The 27,830-nt window shown below is 37.6% G+C and overlaps 1 protein-coding gene across 1 annotated transcript in view; it reads left to right on the top strand.

The window, feature by feature from the left end:
• Window positions 1–517: 517 nt before the first annotated feature.
• MED14 (mediator complex subunit 14) overlaps window positions 518–27,830 on the top strand; it is a gene marked incomplete at its 5' end in the record, with an annotated part of 57,227 nt that continues 29,914 nt past the window's right edge. The window contains 12 exons of the mRNA XM_082717804.1: window positions 518–691; window positions 1,350–1,479; window positions 1,949–2,077; window positions 2,409–2,516; window positions 3,060–3,192; window positions 4,174–4,324; window positions 5,133–5,244; window positions 15,452–15,577; window positions 17,474–17,552; window positions 21,332–21,491; window positions 24,976–25,170; window positions 25,551–25,685. Coding sequence (XP_082573930.1) covers window positions 518–691; window positions 1,350–1,479; window positions 1,949–2,077; window positions 2,409–2,516; window positions 3,060–3,192; window positions 4,174–4,324; window positions 5,133–5,244; window positions 15,452–15,577; window positions 17,474–17,552; window positions 21,332–21,491; window positions 24,976–25,170; window positions 25,551–25,685 — 1,632 coding nt within the window. The remainder of the gene's footprint in view (window positions 692–1,349; window positions 1,480–1,948; window positions 2,078–2,408; window positions 2,517–3,059; window positions 3,193–4,173; window positions 4,325–5,132; window positions 5,245–15,451; window positions 15,578–17,473; window positions 17,553–21,331; window positions 21,492–24,975; window positions 25,171–25,550; window positions 25,686–27,830) is intronic.

A 27,830-nucleotide genomic window follows, 5' to 3' on the forward strand; every position in this document is an offset into this window, starting at 1 on the left:
TACGCATTAACTCTTAATCCTCAGAACAACCTTATGAGGCTGGAAATCATTATCTTCATTTGACAGTTGAAAAAACTGAGGCCCAGAAAGGTTAAGTGACTTGCCTTAAGATTATAGGGAAAGTAAGTTGCAAAGTTAAAGAGACTAAGGCAGTCTGGATCCAGGAGTCCATCTTTTAGCTACTTTGTTACCAGCCAACTCTAGAAGTCTATGGAAGTAAAGAGCCTTTTATTCTATTTATTTTTCCTAACTTCTGCTACGTATGTGTAATGTTAAGGATGGGCAAACAAACTGGAAAACCTTTTACTTAAAGTGATAGGAAGTTATTGTTTTTAGTGCCAAATACAAATGTATAAAATATTTCTTCACATCACTGGAAAATTTCTTGAAGAAATGTTTCAAAATGTGGAAAACTATTAATTTCCTCAAAGTTTACTTTGGAATGAATAAATGATATTTGAAGTGCAAAGCAGCTTGTTCTCAATGAAGCTTAATTCATTTACCCTTCGCTTTAAAGATGATTTCAAGCTTTTTGGATCAGCAAGCCATTCTGTTTGTGGATACTGCTGATCGCCTGGCCTCGTTAGCTAGAGATGCCCTAGTCCATGCACGCCTGCCTAGCTTTGCCATTCCGTATGCAATTGATGTACTGACTACTGGGTCTTACCCACGACTGCCCACCTGCATTAGGGTAAGTGCATTGTTCACCATTCCTATTCTTAAAACTTGAAGGTTTTTGAAAAGAAGTTGAAGGTTTTGGTGATGAAATCTCTGTTAGCCCAACAAAACAGCTATTATCTATTTTTAAAACAATTATTTCATGTAATTCACTTTTTTCTCTATAACTAAAATTGTGGTTTTTTGAAATAAATTGAGGCCAGAATATGAATACTATCAAAATGGATGACTATGTCTGTGTGTGTGTGAGGTTAAGCATGTGCACATTAGCTTAGATATATTTCAGATGTGAAAACACTACATGCTAGTTGCTTTTTGGAAGGTTTTGTGTTTTTTTTAAGTACTATTGTGGTAGTTGTTTACTGACTTGGTGCTATTGTATTTTATACTTTCAAGAAGCGGTGGAAGTCATCTAGTGACATGAACTTGGTCTTGTAAATAGAGCATGAAGAAGATTGTGTTGTATTACCATCTTAGCTGGGTGACTGGTGGAATCATTGGCATTCTAAAGCATGATAGTAATGGTCATGTTAGTATTACTGGATGTAAACTACAGAAATGAGTTTTGAGATTCTCTTGCACGAAGTACAAAAATACTATGTTAAGACAGGCACAGGTAAAAATTGTGTCTCTTTGTACATTATTTTCAAATCACTTCATGTTTTTCGTAGGATAAAATTATTCCTCCAGACCCAATTACCAAAATTGAGAAACAAGCCACACTTCACCAGCTTAATCAGATTCTTAGACATCGGCTTGTGACTACAGATCTTCCTCCTCAGTTAGCAAATCTTACAGTTGGTATGTACCTGAAGTTTTTGTTTGTTTGTTTGTTTGTTTGTTTGTTTAAGAATTAACTTATTAGAATTTTTTTTAAACAGCTTTTGGGGTTTCATTCAAAGAAATACTATTTTGAATTTTTGGCCTGCAATTCAGGTAGTGTTCAGATATGAGACTTGTCAACCCGATCATTTCTCTTTAGTACCTGGGGATAAAACACTGGTATGTGAAGCAGGGAGATCACGTGGGACTGTGGGACTGGAGAAGAGAAGAAGCCCCAGAGTTACACCTCAAGAGAAAATTGTTAGTTGGTGTTAGAAGTGTTAACTGCCTTTGGCTATTTCTTATGCAGGAACTACCTAATTTTTTGGATACTTATAAAAGAACTTGCAAGCTAATTAAAATTTATTTTAAGTTAGACTGAACATTCTAAGTTAGTAGAAAACTGCTTATTTTCTAGCAAGTAGTCATCTTTTTCTTCTTCTAAAAGCAAATGGCCGGGTGAAGTTCCGAGTTGAGGGAGAATTTGAAGCCACCTTGACCGTGATGGGAGATGATCCAGATGTTCCATGGCGTCTTCTCAAGCTAGAAATTCTAGTTGAGGATAAGGAAACAGGAGGTAAATTATGAACACTGACTTTAATTCTAAATATTAATTCAGATGTTTGGTGTTTTTATATTACTGAAACATTCTTACAGAATGATAAGTTTAGCAGTTTATCCTGTCATTTGAAGCAGGTGCTAGGATAATCATACCTACCTACTGATCCATAGAGGCTTTAGTGTTTCTCAAGTATAATGTTCTCTGATTTCGATAGATAACTTTAGTTCTTTTTTTCTTTCTTTCTTTTTTTTTAATTTAGTGTTAGTATACTCTTCCTTAGTTGGTACTATAATATGATCTGTACACTTTTCTGATTAACCACCTTCTTTTCTCCTGCCAATGGAAGATGGGCGAGCCTTGGTTCATAGTATGCAAATCAACTTTATCCATCAGCTGGTGCAGTCTAGACTCTTTGCTGATGAAAAACCTCTTCAGGACATGTATAACTGCCTACGTATCCTTTTGAAATTTGAGACATATATTTATAAGGAATTCGTGTGTGTCTCTCTTCCACATATTTCCATTTGTCCCCCCATCCTGAACTATAGCAGATTAACCCCCCCCTCCTTTTTGGGGGTAGAAACAGGGCTGGGGAACAGGTCAGTGTGAAGAATAATTAAACATCTGTAATAAACTAGATTTAAAATTTTACTGTTCACTTTGCAGGTAAAAACTAAAATGAATTAGAAATAGTACTACCTGGAGGAAAAAAATAGTGCTATTTGGTCTACTCATATTTTCTAAACTGTGATGAATTAGTGGGCAACCTGGACCTTATAGTTTGTTTATGTTGGTTCAAAATTAAATATAAAACTTCTTGCTAAAATTGTGCCACAAATTATATCACTTTTTAGTATATGTCGTTGGAGAAATGTAATTCCAGAAATTTCTTTCATAACCAGCTTTTGGGGAAATAGAGCTTTCATTAAGTAAAGTTTGCTTGTGCTTCATTTGCTGTTATAGTGATTTATTAAGTTTGCTTAACGAGACCCATCAGATTCTTTCTGCTTATCGCTTCAGTTAGAAGTGCTACATTCCCAAACTCTAATGTTAATCCGAGAGCGGTGGGGAGACCTTGTGCAGGTGGAAAGGTACCATGCTGGAAAGTGCCTCTCCCTCTCAGTTTGGAAGTAAGTGAAGTTGATTCTGGTGAGTTCATCCTATGACTGTTAAAATTACTTTTCTTTCTTTTTTTCTCTCATGCATCTGATTTACTTTATGCCAACAGTTGTGTACCTTTCAGCAACATGATTTTATATAGTAAGGTCCCTGGTATCATATAAACCACATAGGACATCTATAAATGATACCTCTCTTAGAACGTGGAATGTTTTATACACATAGACCTCTATTTGTACTAAGACTTGTTCTTAAAAAGTTAGATTACTCTGGGCTCATACCAGTTTGCTTGAAAGACCATTATAATTGGTGGATATGTTTTTAAAACATGTTTTCTTGTCACAGTTCCGCATTTTGAATTGTGCCTTTTAAAATCTTTTTTGGGGAGGGTTTTGGGGAAAATCAGTATCAGGCTGTTTGCAGTCCTCAATTCCCTGGAACTTTGCTTGATTCCCATTTTCTGTAAAGGAATCAGATTAATAGACACCTCTTAGAACATACATTGTTTTGTTTTGGGGGGGTGTGTGCATGCATGTGTTTTGTTTTTAAATTGTGTGTGTGTGGTTTTTTTTTTAAGAACATAAGTATTGTGTTGGATTATAGAATAGCTGTCTTCTCAATATTAATTTATTCCCTCCACAAACATTGAGGGCCTCTCATGTTCTAGGCTCTGACTAAGGTACACAATAGATAGTTTCTGTTTTATTCCAAAAGTTAACAGGCTGGAAAAAAAATTTATTCATATTTTTTTTTCTTGGGGTGCCTGGGTGGCACTGTCAATTTAGTGCCCAACTCTTGGTTTTGGCCTAGGTCGTAATTTCAGTGTCATGAGGTCAAGCCCCATGTTGAGCTCAGCACTCAGTGCAGAGTCTGCTTGGGATTCATTCTCCCTCTCCTTCTGTTCTCCTGCTTGTGTATGCTCTCTGTCTGTCTGTCTCTCTCTCAAATAAATCTTTAAAAACAAGAAACTATTTCTTTTTTTTTCTCTTTAGTCAACAGGTTCTTGGGAGAAAAACAGGGACGGCATCTGTTCACAAAGTTACAATTAAAATCGATGAAAATGATGTGTCTAAGCCTTTACAGATTTTTCATGATCCTCCTTTGCCAGCTTCTGATTCCAAATTAGTAGAAAGGGCCATGAAGGTAAAAGATCGCAATATATTTTAATATTATTTTGATTAAATGAATATATGTAACTAAATATTTATACTTAAACTTCTAACACAAATTCTTTAAAATACCCAGTTGTTTCTAAAACTCTTTATGAAATTTGTTTTAAACAAATGTTATGCTTTTGCATTTTTTTAAATAACTAATGTCATATGTGTAATTTTTAAAATGTTCTTTCAAATTTTTTAACTTAGGTCAGATCACCATTTTATTCTGAAGTGCTGCCATTGATAACATTGAATGTTAACATTCAATTGCTGCCATTGATAACATTGAATGTTAACATTGGGAATGTTAACATTGAATGATAAAATAACATTGAAGTGCTGTCCACTGATAACCAACACATTTACTATCTTGATACATACTTTCTAAAATGTTAACTGTGGTCTTTAAGCTACCAGTACCATATACTATATATTTCTTTTTAACTTGGACCTTGCTTTCTTTTACTGGTTAAAAAATCAGTGTGATTCGGGGCTCCTGGGTGGCTCAGTTGTTAGGCATCTGCCTTCAGCTGGGGTCGTGGTCCCAGGGTCCTGGGATCAAACCCCACACTGGGCTCCCTGCTCAGTGGGAAGCCTGCTTCTTCCTCTCCCACCCCCCCTGCTTGTATTCCCTCTCCTGTCTCTCTCTCTCTGTGTCAAATAAATAAATCTTTAAAAACAAAATCAGCGTGATTCTAAAAGGAACTATCTTAAAACACAATTATCTGCTCTCAGGCTTATAAAGTCAATATGTTTACATTGCACATATGATTCTGTTATTCTTGTTTATGCAGATTGATCACTTATCAATAGAAAAGCTCCTGATTGACAGTGTCCATGCACGAGCTCATCAGAAGCTCCAGGAACTGAAGGCCATTCTGCGAGGCTTCAATGCCAATGAAAACTGTAGGTTCTTTTAAACTGGCGTTTCTGCCTTTCTTTTGTTTATGTTAGTATCTACTTTTATGAAGCATCTTTCTTAATCTGACTTTTTTCCCTGATTTTGTGGATGTTGGGCATTTCTGCATTTGAACTTGTGATCTACCAAGCTTGATCTAATTTTTCTCTTATTTTCTTCTTATTTAGCTTGCCTTATTTCTGAAATGTATGCGTAATTGAACCTTCTTAAAGCTTTTTCCTATTGAAACGGAAGTTATTTTAACATCTTACTATGAATCTTATTTCTTATAGGTCTTCTAAGAATAAGGCAGCTTTGCAGATACTTACAATGTTATTTATAAAATACAACTCTTTGAGGGAAGCAGAATTTATCCCTGGTCTTTTTAAAGACTTTTTAAAAAGTTACTAATACATTAGCAGGATTCAGAATATGTACACACGAAATGCAGTATCTTCTGGTTTACTTACTTAGTAAGTATGTTTAGAGCTTTGCGGTGTAGTCAATTCAGAAAGCCAGTGCTTTCATTCTAGAAATAGGTTCACAGTATCATAATGAGCATATTCACTCTCCCTACCCCAGTTGTTTTTGGTTGTGATTACCTTGTGCCCACAGTGAACAGCCTTTAATTCAGTGAGCTGGTGTAGAGGAAATGCCATAAAAATATGTCTTTAATGGTTCTGGTAACAAAGGTACTGCCTTTCATCATCACAGAGCCAGCTCAGTCCATTATGCTTAAAAAAGCAGCTTCTTTGGTACCACTTTGCTGAGCTAGGTAAAAATACTGCCTGAAGGAAAGATATTCAGGAAAATAAACTTGTATTTAGAATACAATAGTCATTTCCAAAAAAGCGAAAGAAAAGAGGTATAAAAGAGGGTCTGAAACAAACTAAAGACTAAGGGGAAGGGCAGCTTAACTTAAACAAAACTGCAAGTGTTGGCCTTAGATCTTGTGTGAGGGGGCATGCTCACTAATCCCATTGGGGCTTAACAGTAGAGTTTTTGGGTTTTGGTAATTTTAATTGTAAGATGCAGTGGAAGTCCTCATGCCCCACCCACCCCCATTTTAATCCCTCAAGCAAGAATGTTCAATATAAACCTAAAGTTTTTGATTGGAAAGTATAATCAAAACTTTCTTTGGGGTTAGAAAGCGTACATCCCCCCACCCCATTTTCTTCTTTTTTTATGAGTTTTGAGATCAAATTCATAGACAGTTCACTCATTCAGTGGTTTTTAATATATTCAAGAGTTGTACAGCTAGCTCCACAATCCAATTTTACTACATCTTAATTATTCTCCAAAGAAACACTGTATCCATTAGCAGTCACTCTCCTGTTAACCCCTCCCTTCAGCCGCTGCCAGCCACTAATTTACTTTGTCTCTTTAGAATTGCCTGTTCTGGACATTTCAAATAAATGAAGTCATATAACGTGTGGTCTTCTGCATATTGTTAACCTAACGTTTTTAAGGTTTGTCTATGGTTAAAGCATGCTTCAGTGCTTCATCTTTATGGTCCAATAATCCATTGTACAGATACACCACATTGTGCTTCTGCATTCGTCATTCACGGAGTTGCATTTCACATAGGTTTTGGATGTTGTTGTGTTCGGTGGGGTTCAGAGCCAACAGTCAAGAAAAAATTCTTGAGACATCTTTGGTGCATAATAACCTGGTAGGGGCTCTTCCATTTGTAGTTAAATCCCCTGCTGTATTAGCCTTCCAATTCTTTAAATAAACCCTGCCTCCAGGATTTGTATGGGATGGGTTGCTAGTGACTGTCAGATCAGGTGTAGGGAGGACATGGCTTGCATATTCATTTAGAGATTTTTGAATTAACCCAGCCTCAAGTGAATAATTTAACAAAGCAGTTATATTCTTCATCTGTTGATAGGTTTACAGTGAAGAAAGGTTTTTCATATAGTAACTCAAAAGGACTTAATCCTATTGGTTGTTTTGGGGCAATCCTCATTTGAGAAGCCCTGCTATTAAAAGAGTAATCCAGTTTTCTTGAGTCTCAATGCTTAAAATCTAGTATCTACAAAGATATGTTATTGAGATACTTTCCTTTTTTTAATCAGAGATAGCCAAATCGGAACTAATTTGTTTGTAAAACAAGTCCAGTTTTAACAAACTTATTTGTGACTTATTTATGACTTACATAAGCTCAGCAGGAATAGTGAGTGATCATAGAGATCTTTTACAATTGCTTTGCTGGAACTTTTTATAAGGAATCTCTAGGTTTAACTTTTAGTAGCCTCTCTAGGCCAGAAGCCAAGCCACGTGCTTGCCTGCCGTACTTGTAGTTGGGCAAATTCATCTCCTTTAGATCCCCAAAATATCTGCACCTGCAGGAAGTGATATTCTTTATGCACCTGGTATGGCTGGGAACTCTGTAAGGTTGGTGTCAGGCTAACAGTTCCAAGGGGCTCTATGGGTTCCATGCTTCATAAAGTCAACCTTAGTTCCTTAAAGCTGTCTGGTCATATCTGAGTCTATGCATGTCTCTCCCAAATACGGCATTACAGTCAAAGCCTTGGTAAAATAACCAATGTTTCCACTGGTGTCCTGTTAATAAGGAGAATAGATTCTTATTGAACTTAACGCAAATAACTGTAATTGCCAAGGAAGAGAGAATACTTTCCGAGACCTTTGGAGCTCCAGAGGGTTCAGGTAGAGAGAAAAGTTAAAGGCTTCTGTTTATTCAGAGGAATATTTTATCTTATTTTTCATATCATAAACATCATAAGAGAAAGTTTACTTAGTCTAGAAGTACAACTACTAGAGAACAAGCAAAGTTTTAAAGAAGAGTCATAAACTATAATCATCCTCAGTTTAGTTAGTTCTGGAAATTCTTAACCATTTCAGTTTTTATGATCTTAAAGATTTAAAAAACCTGTATTTGTCAAAAGCCCTTTTTATGAATCTTCTTGAAGATGAAACACGTTCTGCAAGAGAATAAGAACAATAACTATAAATTTAAAAAGACTCAAAATGGACATGGTTAAGGTTTGATGAGAGGTTACAACATAGCTGGCAAGGAAATCTGGTTATTTCTGTGACACATACTAGTTCAGTAATCAGAATATTAAGTAATGACCTTATACCAGAACATACTAAAACTTTAGAACTGCATATCATCTCTAGAATGTTTATAGCATTTACCCAAATGTAACCTAAGGCTTATTATTTAACAGTATTTCCAGAATAAATTAACATGCCAAATAAAAAGGTCTAATGAGTCAAAGAGACTTTGTTTCCTATTTAAATGTTGGGAAGTTTGTTTAAAAAAGAAACCTCAAAAGTGGGGTGCCTGGGTGGCTCATTTGGTTAAGTGTCTGCCTTTGGTTCAGGTCATGATCTTGGGGTCCTGGGATGAGCCCAGCATCAGGGCTCCCTGCTCAGCAGGGAGTCTGCTTCTCTCCCCTGCTCGTGCTCCCTCTGTCTCTCAAATAAATAAAATATTTAAAGAAAAAGTCCCAGGCACCTGGTGGCTCAGTTGGTTAGGCATCTGCCTTTGGCTTAGATCATGATTTTAGGGTCCTGGGATCAAATCCCACATCAGGCTCCCTGCTCCATGGGAAACCTGCTTCTCCCACTCCCCCTGCTTGTATTCCCTCTCTCACTATCTTTCTCTCTGTTGAATAAATAAAATCTTTTTAAAAGAAAAAAAAAAGAGGGAAGAAAATCCCTTCATTTTAATCTTAGTCTGCCCTGACCATCTGTAAAATTCTTTTCCAAAGATATCCCTACAACAAACCTTCTGCAACTTTTTCATTCAGAGTTGCTTCCCTTAGTTGCATCAGTCTTGATTACATTTAGCAGAATTTTAATTCTTAGAAACCTTAGTCTCCAATGAAAGCTAAGTAGTAACAAATTGTGAACTGTCGGGGCGCCTGGATGGCTCAGTGGGTTAAAGCCTCTGCTTTTGGTTCAGGTCATGATCCCAGAGTCCTGGGATCGAGCCCCATATCAGGCTCTCTGCTCAGCAGGGAACCTGCTTCCCTTCCTCTCTCTGCCTACTTGTGATCTCTCTCTGTCAAATAAATAAATAAAATCTTTAAAAAAAAAAAAAAACTCTTTAGATAGCAAATTTAGGAATCAGTTAAGCACAAAGCATGTTTACTGACCCAAATATCCCTAGTTTCTCTGTACTAAGAAGTCAAAACACAAACTGACATCCAGTAATCAGTGCTTTAGCACTTTTTTCCTATTTGGAAATATCTAGATGTCCAGTGAATTCAGTCTCACTCACCCAAGCAAAACTTTAAAGTTTCAGGTTACCAAAGACTTTGAAAGGTATCTTAACAATTACCCATGAAAGCTGGAGACAGTTAACCATTTTAAGTCCTCTTTTTGCTAACAGATTGCAACAGAGATAACAGGAGCTTATTTGACCTTCTATAAATCTTGGTAGAATAAAAGTTTTATCTTTAATGCTGCTAAATTTAACAGGTTTTAAACGAATTTAAGTTTAAATACTGGATTATATTCTACCTGACTCCTCTTTTAAAAGTCAGTTTGTTCCCCATTGTCCTTTTTTACCTGGAAACTGGCAGAGAAGTCTCAAGTGGGTGGTATTAAGTCCAGGGGATGCTCTTTGCTCCATGATAGTGAGGGGAGGAGGAGGAGTAGCCAGTGGTACAGGAGGCCCCTAGGGTGGTACAGAGGCCAGTTATGCACGCACTCAAGGTGGTACAGAAACAGGAGGAGGGGGAAGCAGAAGAGGCGAGGTGCTGCCCGAAGGCAGAAAAAAGGGTTCCCAACTCTAGAGCTCATCAACTCCAACAGAGGCATGGATGCCATGTTTTCCTACCAACAAAAGGAAATAGGCAGTCCATGTTAGGCCACAGAAGACAGGGAATTTCCCTGAAACAAGGGGATTTTCGGCAGCTCTCTAAAGTCCCCATCCCAAGGTTGACTAACCAGAGAGAGTTGGTTCCGATTATATCCATTTACCTGGGAATTGAGGGAGAAGTCCCTACATAATGCTAGAGTAGCCTGGGTCTATTAGGAACAGTAAGAGTCAGAGTCCCCTTTGCTAGGAATGGCCCGTGTTTCCTCTACCAAACCTGGGTTTATTCAGAGGAGGCCTATGTAGATAATTATCATCCAGTATATCAGGAGGGAGTTTACTGGTCTGGTTATGACCAAACACGTTCTGCAAGAGGTCCTTAGGTCCAGGTCCTGATTTAGAGCCCTGAAGGCCTGGATGACTTAGGGTACTTTCATCTATTTGCTGTTTCTTACAGAAGAGATCTAACTGATAGATCCTACTGAGGTCATACAGTACCTTTCTTAAATTTTTTAATCCGAGTGGTTTCTAGTGAGTTAAAAGGCATCCCAAGGGAGAGTTCTTGGGGACTGAAGAGAGATGGTTCATTATCAAACCCTACCCCTACCCCTGCTTCCCAGGTGGGATCCCACGCGCAGGTTATGTCAGAGGTTCCTGATGTCAAAGCAACGCAGGACATCCCTTGAACAAAATCACTATGATCGCTGCCACCATAAAGGCCCTGTAGGAGGGAGGCCCGCCTTCCCCTCGTTTCCCCATTGCACTCTAGACTACAATGGGTCCATATGCTGGTATGGACCCAGTTTACGTTGCCGTGAAAGCCCCATCATGCTTTGGCTTGCCTTGCTGAAGGAATTACTGTGAGGGCCATACCACACCTTCGCTTGGCTTACACTGAAGCCTTGGCTTGCCTTGCCCCAAAGGCCCCTCAGTAAAGGTCACACTGCACCTAGGCTTGCCTCACCATGAAGGCCGCAAAGAACCTGCCATTTTTAATCTATGGAAAATAGAAGAAAAGTTTTTACAAGAGGAAAGGACCCAGTTTTATAACTTAAGTAGTTAGAGGATATTGACAGAAAACAATAAAGGTAGAAATCCATCATGATCTAAGCGATATTCCAGCACATGTAGTCTTTACAGCCAACTTCCCTAGGAAACGGTCCCCAGTTGGGTTTTAATTCAGTCAGATACTGGTTCTGGCTGGCTCCCAGTGGAGGTCTCATGAACACCAGAAGTGGGTAGACCAGAGATGCGGGAAGGGATCACATTCGACCAGTGAGGAGGAAACCTCACATGTGAGTCTTAAGATTGGTAGCCGTGCTTGTCACTTAGGCGGCCAAAGACAAACAGCTTTGTATGAAGGCAAGAATAAAGAGAGGGCATCAAGTGTCTGGGTCTCATTACCATTCCGGCCATTGTGCTAACTTGAAGCCAAAAGGCAGGCTTTCTCCTCTTTGTAGATTAGCCATGGGCTAGAGTATTGGAGCCTAAGCATTCGACCTGAAAATGTTCCAATAAGACCATACTCTTTGAAGAGCCCCTGAAATGAGGGTAAAGGGAAAGCCAACTTCTCACCAATTCTGCCCCGAAGCTCAGAGTCCAGATGAAAAGATATGAAGCCCCACGCTGGCTCTCCAGATAACATAGTGTTTGGCTGTTGGTCTGTTTGGTGGGATGCAGTCAACGCCTAAGAATTCTTGAGACGTCTGTGGTGCAAAATGGTGGTGTTATTAAAGCAGGGAGCGGGACCCCTGGGCAGAAGGAGCTGCTGCCCCAGGACTGTGAGGTCAACTGATGATATACTTTGGGGTGGGGCAAGTAAAGATAAGGGAAGTTTCAAAAGGATATTCATATGCTAAAAGAAGACTAGGAAAACTGAGGCCTTGTTATTGTTAAACTGAGGTTTTCCCCTGTAGCAAGGCTTTAACATTAAGATGATAGTGGGGGGGCTTCCTGGAGGAAAGTTCTACTCTGCCTGCCCTCAAGTATTTGTCAGTGGGCTGCAGGTTATAAGGACATTTAATTTTATCTACATTTCCTTCTGCCTTTATTTCCCACATCACTTCCACTTTTTTTTTTTTCCTATGATGAATAACACTGCTTTGAACATTCTTGTACAGGTTTTTGTGTGGACCTGTTTTCATTTCTCTTGGCCATATATCTAGTAGTGGAAGGGCTGGGTCGTATGGTAACTCTATGTTTTACCTTTTTACACCTTTAATACAACCTTAAAATTCCATCACCAGTAGTGTGTTGTGAGGCTTCCAGTTTCTTTGCATACTTACCAGCACAGGTTACTTACTGTCTTTTGGTTTCTAGCCATCCTGGTGTGTGTGAACTGTAGTTTTGATTTGCTTTTGCCCAATGATTCTTGCACAACTTTTCATCTGTCTTCTATTTCATAGTTTTAGCTCTTACATTCAGATTACTTTTTGAGTTTACGTTTGCATGTGGTGTGAGGTAGGGGTCCACCTCTTCTCTTTTGTTTGAGGATATGTAGTTGTTCAGTGACATTTGTTGAAAAAACCAGTTTTTGCATTTTGCTTGGCACCCTTGTAAACAAGACTTCTCAGGATTTTTGCAATCTTATTTTTTTTAAAGATTTTATTTATTTATTTGACACAGATCACAAGTAGGCAGAGAGGCAGGCAGAAAGAGCGGGGTTGGGGGGGGGGGGAAGCAGGCTCCCTGATGAGCTGAGAGCCCCATGCAGGGCTCAATCCCAGGACCCTAAGATCATGATCTGAGCCAAAGGCAGAGGCTTAACCCACTGAGCCACCCAGGCACCCCTAACTTTTCCTAATAGTAAAATTCTAAAATTCATTTGTTGGGATTGCAGAAAATCAAGGAATCAAGGTTTGTGACCTTTTTTTTTTTTTAATTTGTTAATATTTGCTACAACCTTTTTGTGATCTTTTGATAGGCTCTGGTTTACTTTAGTATCCGCCATAAACAAGGCTCAGTAGTAGTAGTAGTAGTAAGTTAAAAACTCAGTATGATTGCCCAGGGGATATTGAAGTTACTTTGAAAAATAGACTAACCAAGTATTTATGTAAGAATAGTTTTGTGTCTTGTTAATATAAGGTGCAAAGATTTTTCTTTAGTGCCTTTTTGTAGAGATTTCATTGGTTGGGTGGCCAGAAGGTCTGAGTTGAGCTGCATGCTCTTGAGCAAGTAGCACTCTTTGGGCCCCATTCTCTTCTGTAACTCAGTGATGTTAGTCCAGGCTCTTCCTAGATCTCTGACTGGTGGGAGTGTGCTCCAGCAGTGGTTTTCATGTTCGGCACATCCATATAGAGTCCCGGGTATGAGAGAACAGTGTTTTGGAGGCTGTACTGTGTTTCAGAGGAGAGGTAGGTGCTTGCGTGTGGGCTTGGGCTCCTCAGACCTGCTTGAATCAGAAATGAGGACTGCTACAGGAAAGGGCCTACTGACCCACCATTTTACAACATACGCTTTAACTTGTTTTTAAATTTGTGTTCATGCATTTGTATTCTTCATGCAGTCTTACTTGATCCCTTTAGTGATGGGAAAACATGCTTTAGTCACATCCTTTACTGGGACCAAGGACTGTTCTTAGAATCTTTTAGTGCAATCATCCTTAATCACCTGGCTTTTCTTACCACTCTTCACTGGAATAAACCAGGGAATTGAGTAGTTTGGACAAGGGAGCATTTCAAGGGAGGGCTGGGGGAATGTATAGACAGCAGGTTTGGGACAGTCTAGATGGCAGTGTGTGGTCACATATTGTGGGGAGGAATGTCTCAAGGGAGAGCAAGCAGAACTTTGGAGAGGTCAAAAAAGGCAGTGCAAGGCATGTAAGGTCACTTGCCAGGTGGCCCCATTTGCAGCATTCCTGTCTCTTGAAAGCCAGGGGAGTCTCCCTTGTGTTGCAGTGTGTCAGCGCCAGAATCAGGATATCAGGGGCAGTTCGGAAGCTGTGAACCACGCACAAAAATAAAACTGGTTTTTTGCTTTAAAGAATACGTTTCTAATCCATTAGGAATTGTAACAGTACAGATATGTGTTAAAAATCAGCAACCCTGCTTCAGATCTATAAGCACTCTTTATTATATTAACAGTAAATTCAGCAAAACATAATTTGAACTAAGTTCTCACACTGCTCTGAATTACAAAATATTGTAGAAGAAATTTGTACCTTTTTGTTCTTTTGTGTTTGTTTTAGGTGACAGCTCTGCTGGCTCTGTGTGTTAAACATTTCTTTACAAATATATAGTAGATTTACTTAAAAGCAATTTATTTTCTGATTTAAATATGTCTCCTGCTAATTTTTGGCTTTATTAACTTGTTTGATAATTTCTTTGTATAGATAGCACCAATGATAACTTCACCCATTTTAATTATTGTGCAAATTCCTAGTAAGAGCTTTTGGTTTGTTGCTTTGCTTCTTAAAGGACTACAGATAATGTACATTGTTGAGCACCTTGTTTTTTTAAAGCACCTTCACAAACTTGTCATTTCTTCCTCCTAAGGACCCATGCCATGGACAGGAAGATGTTATTGTTCTTGTTTAACAAAGTAGCACAGAGAAGTCACCTGGTGAAAGGCTGGGCCTACATTACCACTCACCTCACTGCCTGCCTTTTCTTCTGTGCTGTAGCGTTAGAGGAACGTGGTAACTAGAAGAGCATATTCCTTTTATAACTCCTCAGTCTAAGTAGCTCTGTGCTTTCAAGGCTTTGTTCCTTTACTGGGTTTTGTTTTGCCAGCTTGTGGGACTAAGGGAAGAGTTAATTGGGCCTGGTGGAAATAACTACGAAGCTCTAGAACAAGTATATTGGTAGCTTTGGGAATTGGTGTTTAACAATTGCTTATGTTCTTATTTCATCTGTGACTTGAAAATGAGGTTACATAAATAACTGGAAAAATTTTTTTCCTATATAAGCAATAATGCTTAATAGTTTTCAAGTTCAGGTGTTTTTTTGTTTTTAAACACATGGGCCCTAATTGCCAGAAAACCTCTGTTAATGAAGAATGGCATTGAAAATATTGAGGCCGTAGATGAAATTTATTCTATTTACCAATTTTCTTCTCACTGTATCAAAAAAATCCTTAAAAACTAACTACTTAATAATTACTGAATGAAAGTAAAACTAGAACTCAGCTCACTGATGAAGTTATGTTTTCACTAGCTCTTTTAACCTTTTTTAAGGAATCTTGGGATTTTTTTTTTCTTGCTGTAGTATCTGAGAGGGGTATGTTTATTTCAAGGCACCTCGAGGAATACATTCTTCCTTTTGAGCTACTAATTGATGTAATAGTACTATTCCAATTTTGCAAAATCGTGTTTTTCCTCTAACATTCAGGATTGTTTGATAGTTCATTGTTTCTACTCACTGAGAAATAATTTTTTCTGGAAAATATTCAGATAGAAATATGATTTTTTCATTCTAACTGTTCAGCTTCCATAGAGACTGCACTTCCAGCTCTTGTTGTTCCCATCCTGGAGCCCTGCGGTAATTCAGAGTGTCTACACATTTTTGTAGACTTGCATTCTGGAATGTTTCAGTTGATGCTCTATGGACTCGGTAAGTTACTCAATGATAACAGTCACTCAGTGTGAAGAAGAATGTTTTAATAAAAGCTAACTAAAATTTTTTTGCCATTAGGTATGGGAAGGGGTGGTATTAGCAGTGCAGAAAGTAGATATAGAAGGAATAACTCTGGCTGACGTCTGTTCCTTGAGGCCAATTATAAGTCTACTTTGGATTTTCTTGTATCAAAAATTAAACCTCCCAATATGAAGTGCATTCATGTTGTTTCTCTTTTGTAAAAGTAGTAATGTTGATGGCTGATGTTTTTTAGATTAACAATATTACCGCTAATAGTTGGGTGACGTGGAACCAACTACAGGGGATTCTGTTGTCACTCATGGCTGATGAACAAATTTATGACAGTGTAAAGCATCTAAATGTTGACCTAGGGTCCAGAATCCTGGAGAAGAGTGTTTTTTGTTTGTTTGTTTGTTTTTATTTTTTTCTGTCCTAAACACAGTAGACACTAATGTTGGATTTCTAACATCATCTCTTACCAAGTTGGTGTTCTGAAATGATGAACTACTTGGCACTTAGTGTTTTTGTATTGCTAATGGAACAATGTTCTTGCACATATTAGCACATTTACCATTTGAAATTAATATTAAGCTAGATTGATAAAAGTAAAAGGTTTTCTTGTTATACTGTATAAAGATAAATTTGTCTATGAATTGTTCATGGAAAGCTGGTCTCATTACTTTGAATCACATTGCATTTATGTTGGCTAAATGATAAGTGGCATACTTAGGAATTACCATTTTAACTGTGACCCAAAGCACAACGCGATTGTTCATTCTTTAAAAAATTTTTTATTTAACTGTTTTCTTGACTATTTACATAATACATATTCATAAATAAGGAAGATGAACATGTAAAAATGAAAGAAACAAAATAATTACCTATTAGCAGTCATTCTTGCTTTAGGGGATATATGTTTGGCTCAGTTCAGGCTACCATAACAAAGAACCACAGAGAGGGTTGCTGAAACAATAGAAATTTATTTTGTCAGTTTTGGGAGAGTGGGAGTCCAAGATCAGGTTGCCAGTGTGGTTGGGTTCTGGTGAGGGCTCTGTTCCTGGCTTGGAGATGTAGGCCTTCTCTCTGTCATCACACAGCAGAAGGGAGAGCAAGCAAGCTCTCTGGTGTCCCTTCTTATTAAGACACCAATCACATTATGACCTTGGTCTTACCCTTGTGACCTCATCTAAACCTAATTATCTCCCAAAGGCCCCAGCTCTGAAAACCATCATGTTAGGAGTTTAGGGCTTCAACATAACAAATTTCCATTGTAATGCTTGCTCTTCTTATTTTCTCTGTATATTTTTCTTTGGTTAAAATCATTTTATGTTTTGCTTTTTGTGCAACATGTTATTATAACATTTTTTGGTGTCCTTAAAAATTCTAAGTGACATTTAGCAAGCTGACCTTAAGCCAACAGCTCTTGCTTATGCCAAAAATCATTTGTGTTTAATAAGTAAACATGTTAATGTAGTTTTATAGGTTTTTCATTTCTTAGTTTTTGTATAGTATTACTAACCTATGTAGGAATTTGAAATACATGTAAATGAAAATTAGTAATTAACTACACGAAGAGTTTTGGGTATTAAAGTGTAGGCAAAGAATTAATTCATATGTTTGTTACTTGTTCTTCCTGCTAGTGTACATTTGCTATTAATTAGTTGTCTTTATCTATATCTCTGTTTAAATGTTAAAGAGGGTTAACAAATTAGGTTAAAATTTATGCCTAATGATGTGCTCAGTGTAGTTTTTCTCTGACTCAAAAATAATACTACTTTTGACTAAAACAATAATTTTCATGTAAGTTTTGGGCTACCTAAATATTTTATGCCTCATGTAAACAGTGAATTAATGAAGTGCTTTTTTCTATAGACCAGGCCACACTGGATGACATGGAAAAGTCTGTGAACGATGATATGAAACGAATTATCCCTTGGATTCAACAACTGAAGTAAGCTTATTTATTTTAGCTCAAGACTAAAAATGGAAAGTTATTTTGACATGGTATATTTTCTTCTCCATCATTACTCTTGATCAGTCACTGTCCTTAATGTTTATGACATGAAACTTGAGTACCTTTTGGTACTTGGAATTGAAATTTTCTTGGAATAGGGCCAAGATGGCAGTGTTTTGCATCTAGTTCCCCTCCAGAGCAAATACAGGTATGAAGGGCATGATACACTCTTACTTTTCATTCTTTGCCACATTTCCTTCTGTAAAAGCACTGTACAAATCACATACACAGTGAATTTTTTTGAGTCTAGTGTTCTCTGCAATAGAGTCTTACTTGTTCTTACCCCAGATATTCATGGTATGAATCTACCAGCTGACACTTCCAGAATAGTTGTTTCTGCTTCTCTGATACTGTCATTCAATACTGTCTCAAAATCCTTTAAATGCTTCATACTGTTAAACTAAAGAACATTGGAAATGCAGCTAGAGATAATTCTGTGAGGTTTCATTACCATCCTGGTACACAGAGGTGCCATTATGGCAACTCTAGCAAACTCTCTTTTAAAATTAATAGAACAGAATTCCATGGGATAAAAATAAGTTGCAGAGATCAAAACTGAAACTGGCAAATGGAGAAGGGGGCAGGGGGCTAGACTCTTCAAAGAAATCTGTTGGTTTTGTGATCTAGCCTTAGCCCTTCTCCTCTTGCCAGTTTGAGTTGTATAAATATTTGAAGACTTCACTGTAATCAAGTAATGATTTTATTAACAAGATGTGATTTTTAATGCCAGTAGATAATGTTTTATGAGCCTCCTTTTGAATAGCTGCTTAGTTTAACTGTATATGAAAAATGAATCATTACTCTGGGTAACGCATTCCAAAATTTTTAGTGATTTAGCATATTTTTGTGTATTTGGCTAAACAAATAACGTTTAAATACTTAAGCGCTTAATAACTCACATCTTAGATAACTCAAGGTTATGTGGCAGCCTAGCTAGCAGAAATATAACATAAAACCAGAAAGCTAAGTCCCCAAAGCCTTAAACTTATCAAATGTGTCTCTGTACTTAAACACATAATTTCTAAGAAGGTTCTCCTAGTTATCACTTACAGTAGTGCTTCTCAAATGACCTTTAGGTAATGCCCAGTTGCTTTCTGATCTGTCATGGGACATGAATGTTTTTTGAGATGACTTTATTGAAGTACAATTTCTGTACCATAGAATTCACCCATTTTAAGTGTATGATTCAATGACTTGTAAATTTACTGAGTTATGCAGCCATAATCACAGTCCAATTTTTGAACATTTGGAACATTTTCATCACCTCAGAAAGGTGTTCATTTATAGTTAACCCCCATTCCCGGCCTGAGCCCCAGGCAACTATGAATCTACTTTCTGTTCTTACAGATCTTTTTTCTTCTAGACATTTTGTATAAGTGAAATCATAAATCATTTCACTTAATGTTTGAGGTTTATCTATTTTGTAGCGGGTATCAAAGCTTAATTCCTTTATATGGCTGGATAATACTCCATTATATGGCTTTGTACCGCATTTTGTTTTATCCATTCATAAATTGATGGACACGTGGGTTGTTTCACTTTTTTTTTTAAAGATTTATTTATTTTAGAGCTTACACATAAGCAGGGGGAGGGCCAGAGGGAGAGAGATAATCTCAAGCATACTCCTCACTGAGCAGGAGCCTGACTTGGGGCTCGGTCTCATGATCCTGAGATCGTGACCTGAGCAGAAATCAAGAGTCGCCCACTTAACCAGTTGAGCCACCCAGGCGCCCCTGGGTTATTTCAGTTTTTGGCTATTATGAATAATGCTGTTTTGAATATTCATGTTTCAGTCTATGTGTGGACATAACATTTTCATTCCACTAGGAATGGAACTGCTGAGTCACACAGTAAATTTATGTTTAACTTTTTAAAGAAACTGCCAAACTAGTTTCCAGAGTAGCTGTGCCTTGTTAAAATCTCATCAACAATATTTGAAGGGTTCCATTACCCTGCATCCTTGCCAACAGTTGTCACTGTTTTTGACCATAAGCATCCCAGTGAGTATAACGAGGTATTGCATTGTTTTCATTTCTGTTTTTCTAATGACTGATGATGTTGAGCATCTGTTCATGTGATTACTTTTCTTATAATGTGCAATGAAAACAAATTCTACAAAAAGGAAACGAAAAAAACATGTAAAATATAAGCCCCAATTTTTTATTGTAAGAACCAACAGACAAATTATATCTCAGTAAACATAATCAGAATGAACAATATAAAAATAAAGAAATGTATACACATTTTTCATTGGCAGTATATATAGGCAGTTAATACAGAAAATTCATTCTTATGTTCAGATTTTTTGTTCCCTGAAATCAAAACAAACACTGGCTATCCCATATGCACTTTGAAAAGATTATCTTGTATTTATAATTTATATAAATGCACACTTATATGTATTTAGAATTTATATTGTATTAATATTATCTTGTATTTAGAATTTTTTAATGTGACGGATGAGCTTGTTTCTTGCGTGTTGTAACTAATCTAGATTGGGTTGATGATGATGCTACTCACAGGAGATAGTGTATATCTTAACTGTTTCTGTTTTTCTTTAAAAACATACATAATGGAGATCCCAGTCTCATAAAGTCTCACATGTTAATGGGACTGGAGGTAGAGATTTAAAAGCAGTTTTGGCAAGTTCAGAACATTCATTTTGAACTTTTATCTAAAACATAGCAAGTATTGTTGCATTTTCAGAATCTATCTTCATTTCTTCATTTGTAGCCAGTTGTAGCAGTTGATCCTGTGAAGTTGCAGATAAATTTAAGTTGTTTTTCCGTGAAAAAAAAAAAAAAATACTTTCAGGACTTTATACATTTCTGAGTAATAGTTGACAAACTACCCTTAAAATTTTGTATGTTATGACATGGTTTTACTGCATGTGACTAGTACAGAGTTATACCACATGCAGATCACTGCACAGATGCAGCAGCATCCGAACTGGGCTGTGCCTTGTTCAACAAGGCGAGCCTGCTGATCATGAGCGTGGATGTTGTAATTGTTATGTTGCTCTGGAAAGTTTCTAAATTCGTATTCTTACTTTCTGTAGTTATTTCATTGTGAACCAGTGAGGTTTGTGAACCCTTTTATGACATGGTTTTGAGGCATGGGACTAGCACAGTGCTATTTATTTAACAGAGAGAGAGATCACAAGTAGGCAGAGAGGCAGGCAGAGAGAGAGGGGGGAAACAGGTTTCCTGCTGAGCAGAGAGCCAGATGCGGGGCTCGATCTCAGGACCCTGAGATCATGACCTGAGCCGAAGGCAGAGGCTTAACCCACTGAGCCACCCAGGCACCCCAATTAGATACATGTATACCTATTTATTGTTTGTTCTCTTTTGTTCTATAAATATTTCTGGCATTTTATAAAAGATGTTGAGGTTGGTTATTGCTGTCTTAGTAAACCATAGGAAATCCGTCATTTTCTTTAATACACTGCTACAGTGTCCCAGGCTTAATACTAGTTTAATTCTACCTTATGACCTTATTCACATCAGAGTTTCAACTCCTTAAACTAGAACTAATAGACCAATGCAAAACTTAGAGAAATGATTCATCATTATGGTTTTGTGTCTTTTTACTAGTTCAGTTAAGTTTCAGATTGTTATTTTTTAGTGGTCTTCAGTAATCAGTTTACAAATCAGTTGCACATAGTTAATCAGAAGAATCTATGATTTTGTGATGTGAATTATCTCCTTTCAATTAAGGTTTTGGCTTGGACAACAGCGTTGCAAACAATCTATAAAACATTTGCCTACGATAAGCAGTGAAACATTGCAGCTGTCCAATTACTCAACCCATCCTATTGGAAACCTTTCTAAGAATAAGCTGTTCATTAAACTTACCCGGCTTCCGCAGTACTACATTGTAAGTATACAAAGGGGAGATTTGGGTGATCAGGGTCAGTATCTCTCACATGATTTTTCACTTAATCTAATCTGCAAACGTTTTTTCTTGGATGTTTAACTTAAGTGATTCTCAATCTAGGTGGTAGGGATGAAGGACAGAGGAAAATCATGTCTAAGAAATGCTAAAATGATCAGGCAGGGTTGGGGAATATAAAGTATATCTCTGTCCCTCACCCTCGGGTCTTTTGTGTAGTGAGGCCTAGTTTCTGCTTGGGATGAAGCATCTCCCATGTGTGGGAGGAAAGCAACTACTCTGAAGGTGTGGAGATGTTTTGGTGTCAGATAAACTTGCTTGGTTTTAATTGAATGTTAACTTGCATAATGCATCCTTTTTACTTTTTTTTTTTTAAGATTTTTATCTATTTATTTGAGAGAGATATACAGCAAGAGAGGGGACATGAGCAGAGGGAATGGGAGAGGGAGAAACAGGCTTCCCACCAAGCAGGGAGCCCGATGTGGGACTTGATCCCAGGACCTTGGAATCCTGACTTGAGCCAAAGGCAGATGCTTAGCGACTGAGCCACCCAGGCGCCCCCATAATGCATCCTTTTACATACAGCTGGCTGAAGTAGCTTTATATTCTCATCCTTAATAGATTGAAGGCATACATATATTGATTTTTACTCATTGCATTTTTATTGATTGCCTGTACCTTTCAGGGCACAGTAAGATCCTTTCTTACTCTTTTTTCACTCTGTCTAGGTGTTTTCTAGTTAGTTTCCTTGAGATCTTTGAATTGGTTAAAAGTTGCAAGAATTTGAAATATGAACTTGCCCTAAATATATTTCCCTGAGTATAGAAATAGTTGTGTATACATAGATATTTTTGGCTAAGAATCTGAGATGTTTGAAGAACTTCATTCAGGATTGTTGACTGAAGGTAGTGGGAGTGAATTTTTTTAAGGTTTTGAGCTGTATTTTTAAAAGATATTATCTTTAAAAAAAAAAAAAAGGTACCCTATGTAGCCTGACATGTTTTAGGTTAGCATTATTTATAGAGAGCAATAGGTTTGTCATTGATACGAACTTCACTTTTTTTCTGAATTTTAAAACCCCAGACGTTGAACCAGATTTGTCTGGTTCTTGGTGAGCCAGAACTTGGTGAGTTCTTTGTCTTCATCTTTGGTGAGCTCCCTGGTCTACATATAAAATGATATTGGGAATACATGCATGATAATCAAACTATGAACACCCAAAGATCCTTATACTCAGCCACAGACAAAATGATTTTTATTATTTCTGATGTTATTTAGTATCAACAGAAACCAGACATTAGTTTCAATGACTAATGATTAATTATAAAGCAGTAATTTGTTTCACGTGGCTTAGACCAAAACTGAATCTGTGTTAGTCTTCATCCTTTTTATTTCTCACGGTTGCTACATTCATAGAAATGGCGAAAACTGCTACTGTGGACATTAACATTAAGAACAGAGGGAAGGCTTGTTGCCTTTGAATGTCTGCCATTTTACTTTTGTCAGCTTTATTAAGATACAGTTTACATAGGGGTGATGTTTAGACTGTGTCTGAGTTGTAATAAATGCATATACTATTGTAATCCCCATCTCAGCAGAACACAGAACAGATCCCTCACGTCCCAAATGCCCTCATGCCTGCTTCTCTATAATCAGACCCTCCCCTCACTCTCAGTTGGTGACCACTGACCTGTTTTCTGTCTAGATAGGTTTGCCCATCAGTCTAGTTTCTTTCACTCGCATAATGCCTTTGATTTTCCTCTGTATTCTGATGTGTATTACAATTCATTCCAGTAATTGGAGTAGTAGTCATGGTAAGGCTATACTACGGTTTGTTTAACCAGTCTCTGGTGATAGGGCATCTGGGTTATTTCCCGTTTGGGGCAATTATGAATAAAGCTGCTGTAAGCGTTTGGACATAGGTGTTGTTTGTTTGTTTTCCTAAGTGAACCTCGATTTTCACTTCTTTGGGGTAAGTAACTAGGAGAAGGATTGTTGGGTTAGGTTATAATATCAGTGTATGTTTAGATTTATAAAAAATAGCCAAACTTTTTGCCAAAATGGCTGGGCCATTTTGCATTACTGATGGCAATGCAAGAGAGTTTGAGATGTTCTGCATTCTTGCCAGCACTTGGTATTATAACTTTAAAATTTTAGCCATTCTGGGGGTACCTGGCTGGTACCCCAGGTGGAGCATGCAACTTTTAATCTCGGGGCTGTAGAGATTACTTAAAAAAAAATCTTTTAAAAATAAGTAAATTTTAGCCATTCTGATAGAGGTATAGTGGTATTTTATTGTAGTCTTAATTTATGCTGCCCTAATGACTGATACTGAATATTTTTTCATGTATTTTTTTTGCTATCTCTCTATCTTTGGTGAAGCATCCATTTTTCTTTTAATTCTTCCATTTCCTCAGGTGCATCAGTGTTATATTAGGTGTTAGCTTGAGAATTTCCTGAAGAGATGGGGTGGGGTGAGGGAGAGAAGGGAGGCAGGAAGAGAGACAGGAAAGCATATGTTTGTCAGAGCAATAGTCCAATGGCATATTTAGGGGACTTTTCTTAAATTTTAGGTAGAGCTTGAAAGAGTAAGCTGGTCTAGTGGGTAAAGAGCAAGGTCTCTGGAGCCAACTGGAATCAAAGCATGACTCCATCATTTCTGAGCTCTTGAGACCTTGGGCAAGTAACCCAAGTATTTCATGCCTCAGTTTCTTCATCAGAAAACTGAAGGCAATAATCCCTTCTTTACAGAGTTATTAGGAGGACTGAATGTGTTAACGTCTGTTGGGTGCTTGGCACAGAATGCGCTGTGTAGTACTCTATATCACCGTTGGATGTTGGTGGTAATGGTGTCATTATCCTCACAATGACCTATCTGTCAGGGCTTGTTTTTGTATGCTTCCAGTTGTGAGAGTTAGTTGTCATTCTTCTCTGCTCTAACAGTGGAATTCATAGCAGGTTTTATTTTTAAGATTTTATTTTTGAGTAATCACTATACCCAATGTGGAGCTTGAACTCATAACCACTAGATCGAGTCACGTACTCCACTGACTGAGCCAGCCAGATGCCCCCTAGGATGTTTTAACGGTTAAGGGAAATAGCGCAATTTGAAATAGATACCATTCTAGAATATCTAGCAGATCTGCTGGACTTAGGCATGCAGTGTTTTAAGCTAAGGTATGAATATCTAGAACACTTAATGCTGTCATAGTCTAAATGTCCCATTTGGTATAGTTTATGGCGGTTTTTGCTTTTATTCATTAGGCTGATCTGTTTTTTAGAGAACAAAGTATATATTTAACAGGAATGCTTTTTTTGTTGAGACTCATGATTGATTGGTTCTTGTTTAAAGAAGAAAGACCATCTACGTTAGATGTACAAACCTGAACCCTATGTGCTGTAAGAAGGAAAATATGCAACACTCATTAATTATTTCTGTGAGTCTCATTTCTGACTGGGGCCTTCTTAGGTTGTGGAGATGTTGGAAGTTCCCAATAAACCCACACAGCTGTCGTACAAGTACTACTTCATGTCTGTGAATGCTGCAGAACGTGAGGACACCCCTGTCATGGCGCTCCTGCTGCAGCAGTTCAAGGAAAACATCCAGGAGTTGGTTTTTCGCACCAAACCTGGCAAACAGCCTAGGACCGGTCCCAAGCGCAAGGTAGGATCACATACAGAAGTGAGCACAGGATTTGTGTGTATTAACTGTCATGTTCTTTAACAGTTTTTAACCTGAGAAAGAATTAGATCTGCTTGATAAAAGACTGAAGGGCAATAAGGTTTAAATAACAATTTTCTACATTTTCTTGAAAATGCCTCTCTTTTCATTAATAATTAATTATACATCATTTCCACAAGGTTGCTGAATACACAATATTTACATAAGTTTCCAGTATTTAGGTTGAAATATTTGCTCAATAAATATTTGTTGAATGCATAACATTTGTTTTGGTTAACCTTGACCTATAGTAGTTTAACTGCCTTAACTAATTGCATCACCTGTACTTTTGTACCCACTTGTGTTCTTTACTTAAATTCTAGTTGTCTGATGATCCATGTCCAGTAGAACCCAAGAAAACCAAACGATCAGGAGAAATGTGTGCCTTCAATAAAGTTCTAGCTCACTTTGTTGCTATGTGTGATACAAATATGCCATTCGTAGGACTTCGGTTGGAGGTAATTTTTTTGAAAGTTGCGACTATTCTATATAAAAGAATAATTTATAAAATTCCTTGCTAAAGCTACATGGATTCCATTAGGAGACCCAGAATGGCTGTGATCTTGGTTATTTTGGAAGGGTTGGGATTGAAATCATAGCATCTCATGGTATACCTGTAGAACATGACTTAAATCTTTTTTTTTTTTTAATTTTGTTTATTTATTTAAGAGACAGAGATCACAAGTAGGCAGAGATGCAGGCAGAGAGAGAGAGGAAGAAGCAGACTCCCTGCTAAGCAGAGAGCCCGATGCGGGGCTCGATCCCAGGACCCTGGGATCATGACCCGAGCTGAAGGCAGAGGCTTTAACCCACTGAGCCACCCAGGCGCCCCAGAACATGACTTATATTATTTCATCTTTCTGATTCCAAATTGTGAGCATTCTGCTCTTTATGGAAATGGAAAGTAAATTCTTCCCAATTTACAAAAAAGATAATTTTTGAGTATTAACATCTTACTACCATACCTTAGTAGGAACATTATCTCTTAGAGTTGGTTAGTTGATAAAGGTGTGTCTTATTTTTGAGTTGGAAAAGCCATACATATTGCTTACACACTAATAAAACCAGGTTCCTTTCTGAGAAACATGTCAGAAAGAATATCAAACCTGATTTTCACTCTTGTCACATGGACTAAGGAATAGACTTAGAATTAGTGTCTTTCAAGAATACACAGCTGTGGTATCCAGCATGATCCCCAAACTTGAGAGTAAAGGGCAGTAACAGAACCTGCATATTTATATTTCCAAAAGGGACTTTGGCCAAGGATTGGCATCCCTTTGAAGGGATACACCAAAACCTTAATTATTTCCCTCTGTTTTAAAGTTTTACTTTTTGTAAGACTCCTCCCCTTTGTAAATTATTGGGAATGAAGTGGAGACTTTGCCACAATAAAACAAAAAAAAATTTTTAATGTTTATAAATAAAACTGAGGTTTAAAAAAAAAGTAAAAGAAGAGACCTGGGAATGGGTGAATTATTTTAGTGAAACTGATGATGATAGTCTTGGGAAGACTTGTTGAATATCATGCATTAGAGCAGAAATCACCAAACTTTTTCTGCAAAGGGCCAGACAGTAAATATTTTAGGCATTGTGGGTCATATGGTCTCTTATAGCTACTCAGATCTGCTTTTGTAGTGTGAATCAGCCACAGTTGATGTTTAAATAGATGAGTACAGCTATGTTTCAGTAACACTTCATTTACAAAAACATCATTGGGCCGAATTTGGCCCATGAGCTATTATTGTATGCTGACCCCTGTTTTGTAGGGTTTCAGGGTCTGAAGCCAGAGTAAAAACTATGAAGAACAGGAATAGCCCAGAGAAATTGAGGCCCAGAAACAGGCATCTCAAATAGATACTCAGGTCCTTGATGTCCTAGCTCCTAGAACTGTGAGCTTGATGAATGTCAGATGCTTAACCCCTAGCCACCCAGACACCCCTGCATTCATCTTTTTAACTCACTTTCTGAATCCTCCAGTTGGGAAAGCTATCTCATTGGGTAAATGCATAAATTGGAAATCTTTTCTTGGGTTTCACACAGGAAGTATTTTAATTGTTAAAAATAAAAATGTATTCCAGAAGAGCATCTAAGTGGCTCAGTCAAAGTGTCTGCCTTCAGCCCAGGTTGTGGTCCCAGGGTCCTGGGATCGAGCCCCATGTCGGGCTCCCCACTCAGCCAGGAACCTCTTCTCCCTCCTCCCTGCTTGTGTGTTCTCTCTCTCACTCTCTGTCTCCGTTTCTCAAATAAATATATAAAATCTTTTTTAAAAATGTATTCCAGAAAAGTTATACACTAAAAACTATTGTTTGTGAAAGTGGGATGTGACTGTGATTCAGACTTTGTTTTGAACAGATGTAATGAAGAAAGACATAAGAAAACCAGTCTTATTTTACAGTTGCATCATTCAGAATCACTAGGATTGATTCTCTTAGTCCCCAAAATTCTGAAGATTGGCCCCCAGAGGTGTTTTGTTGTTGTGTTTTTTTTTTTTAACTAGGGGCTCTGGGTCATCTTTGGGTTTCACAGCACTTAATATAGTTGCCCAGGAAATCAGGAGATGGAGGACAGTGTGCCTGTCTGATAGGTTCTAACTTTGGAACAGA

This window comes from Mustela nivalis (genome assembly GCF_964662115.1).
Source record: "Mustela nivalis genome assembly, chromosome: X".
In the NCBI taxonomy this organism is placed as follows: domain Eukaryota; kingdom Metazoa; phylum Chordata; class Mammalia; order Carnivora; family Mustelidae; genus Mustela; species Mustela nivalis.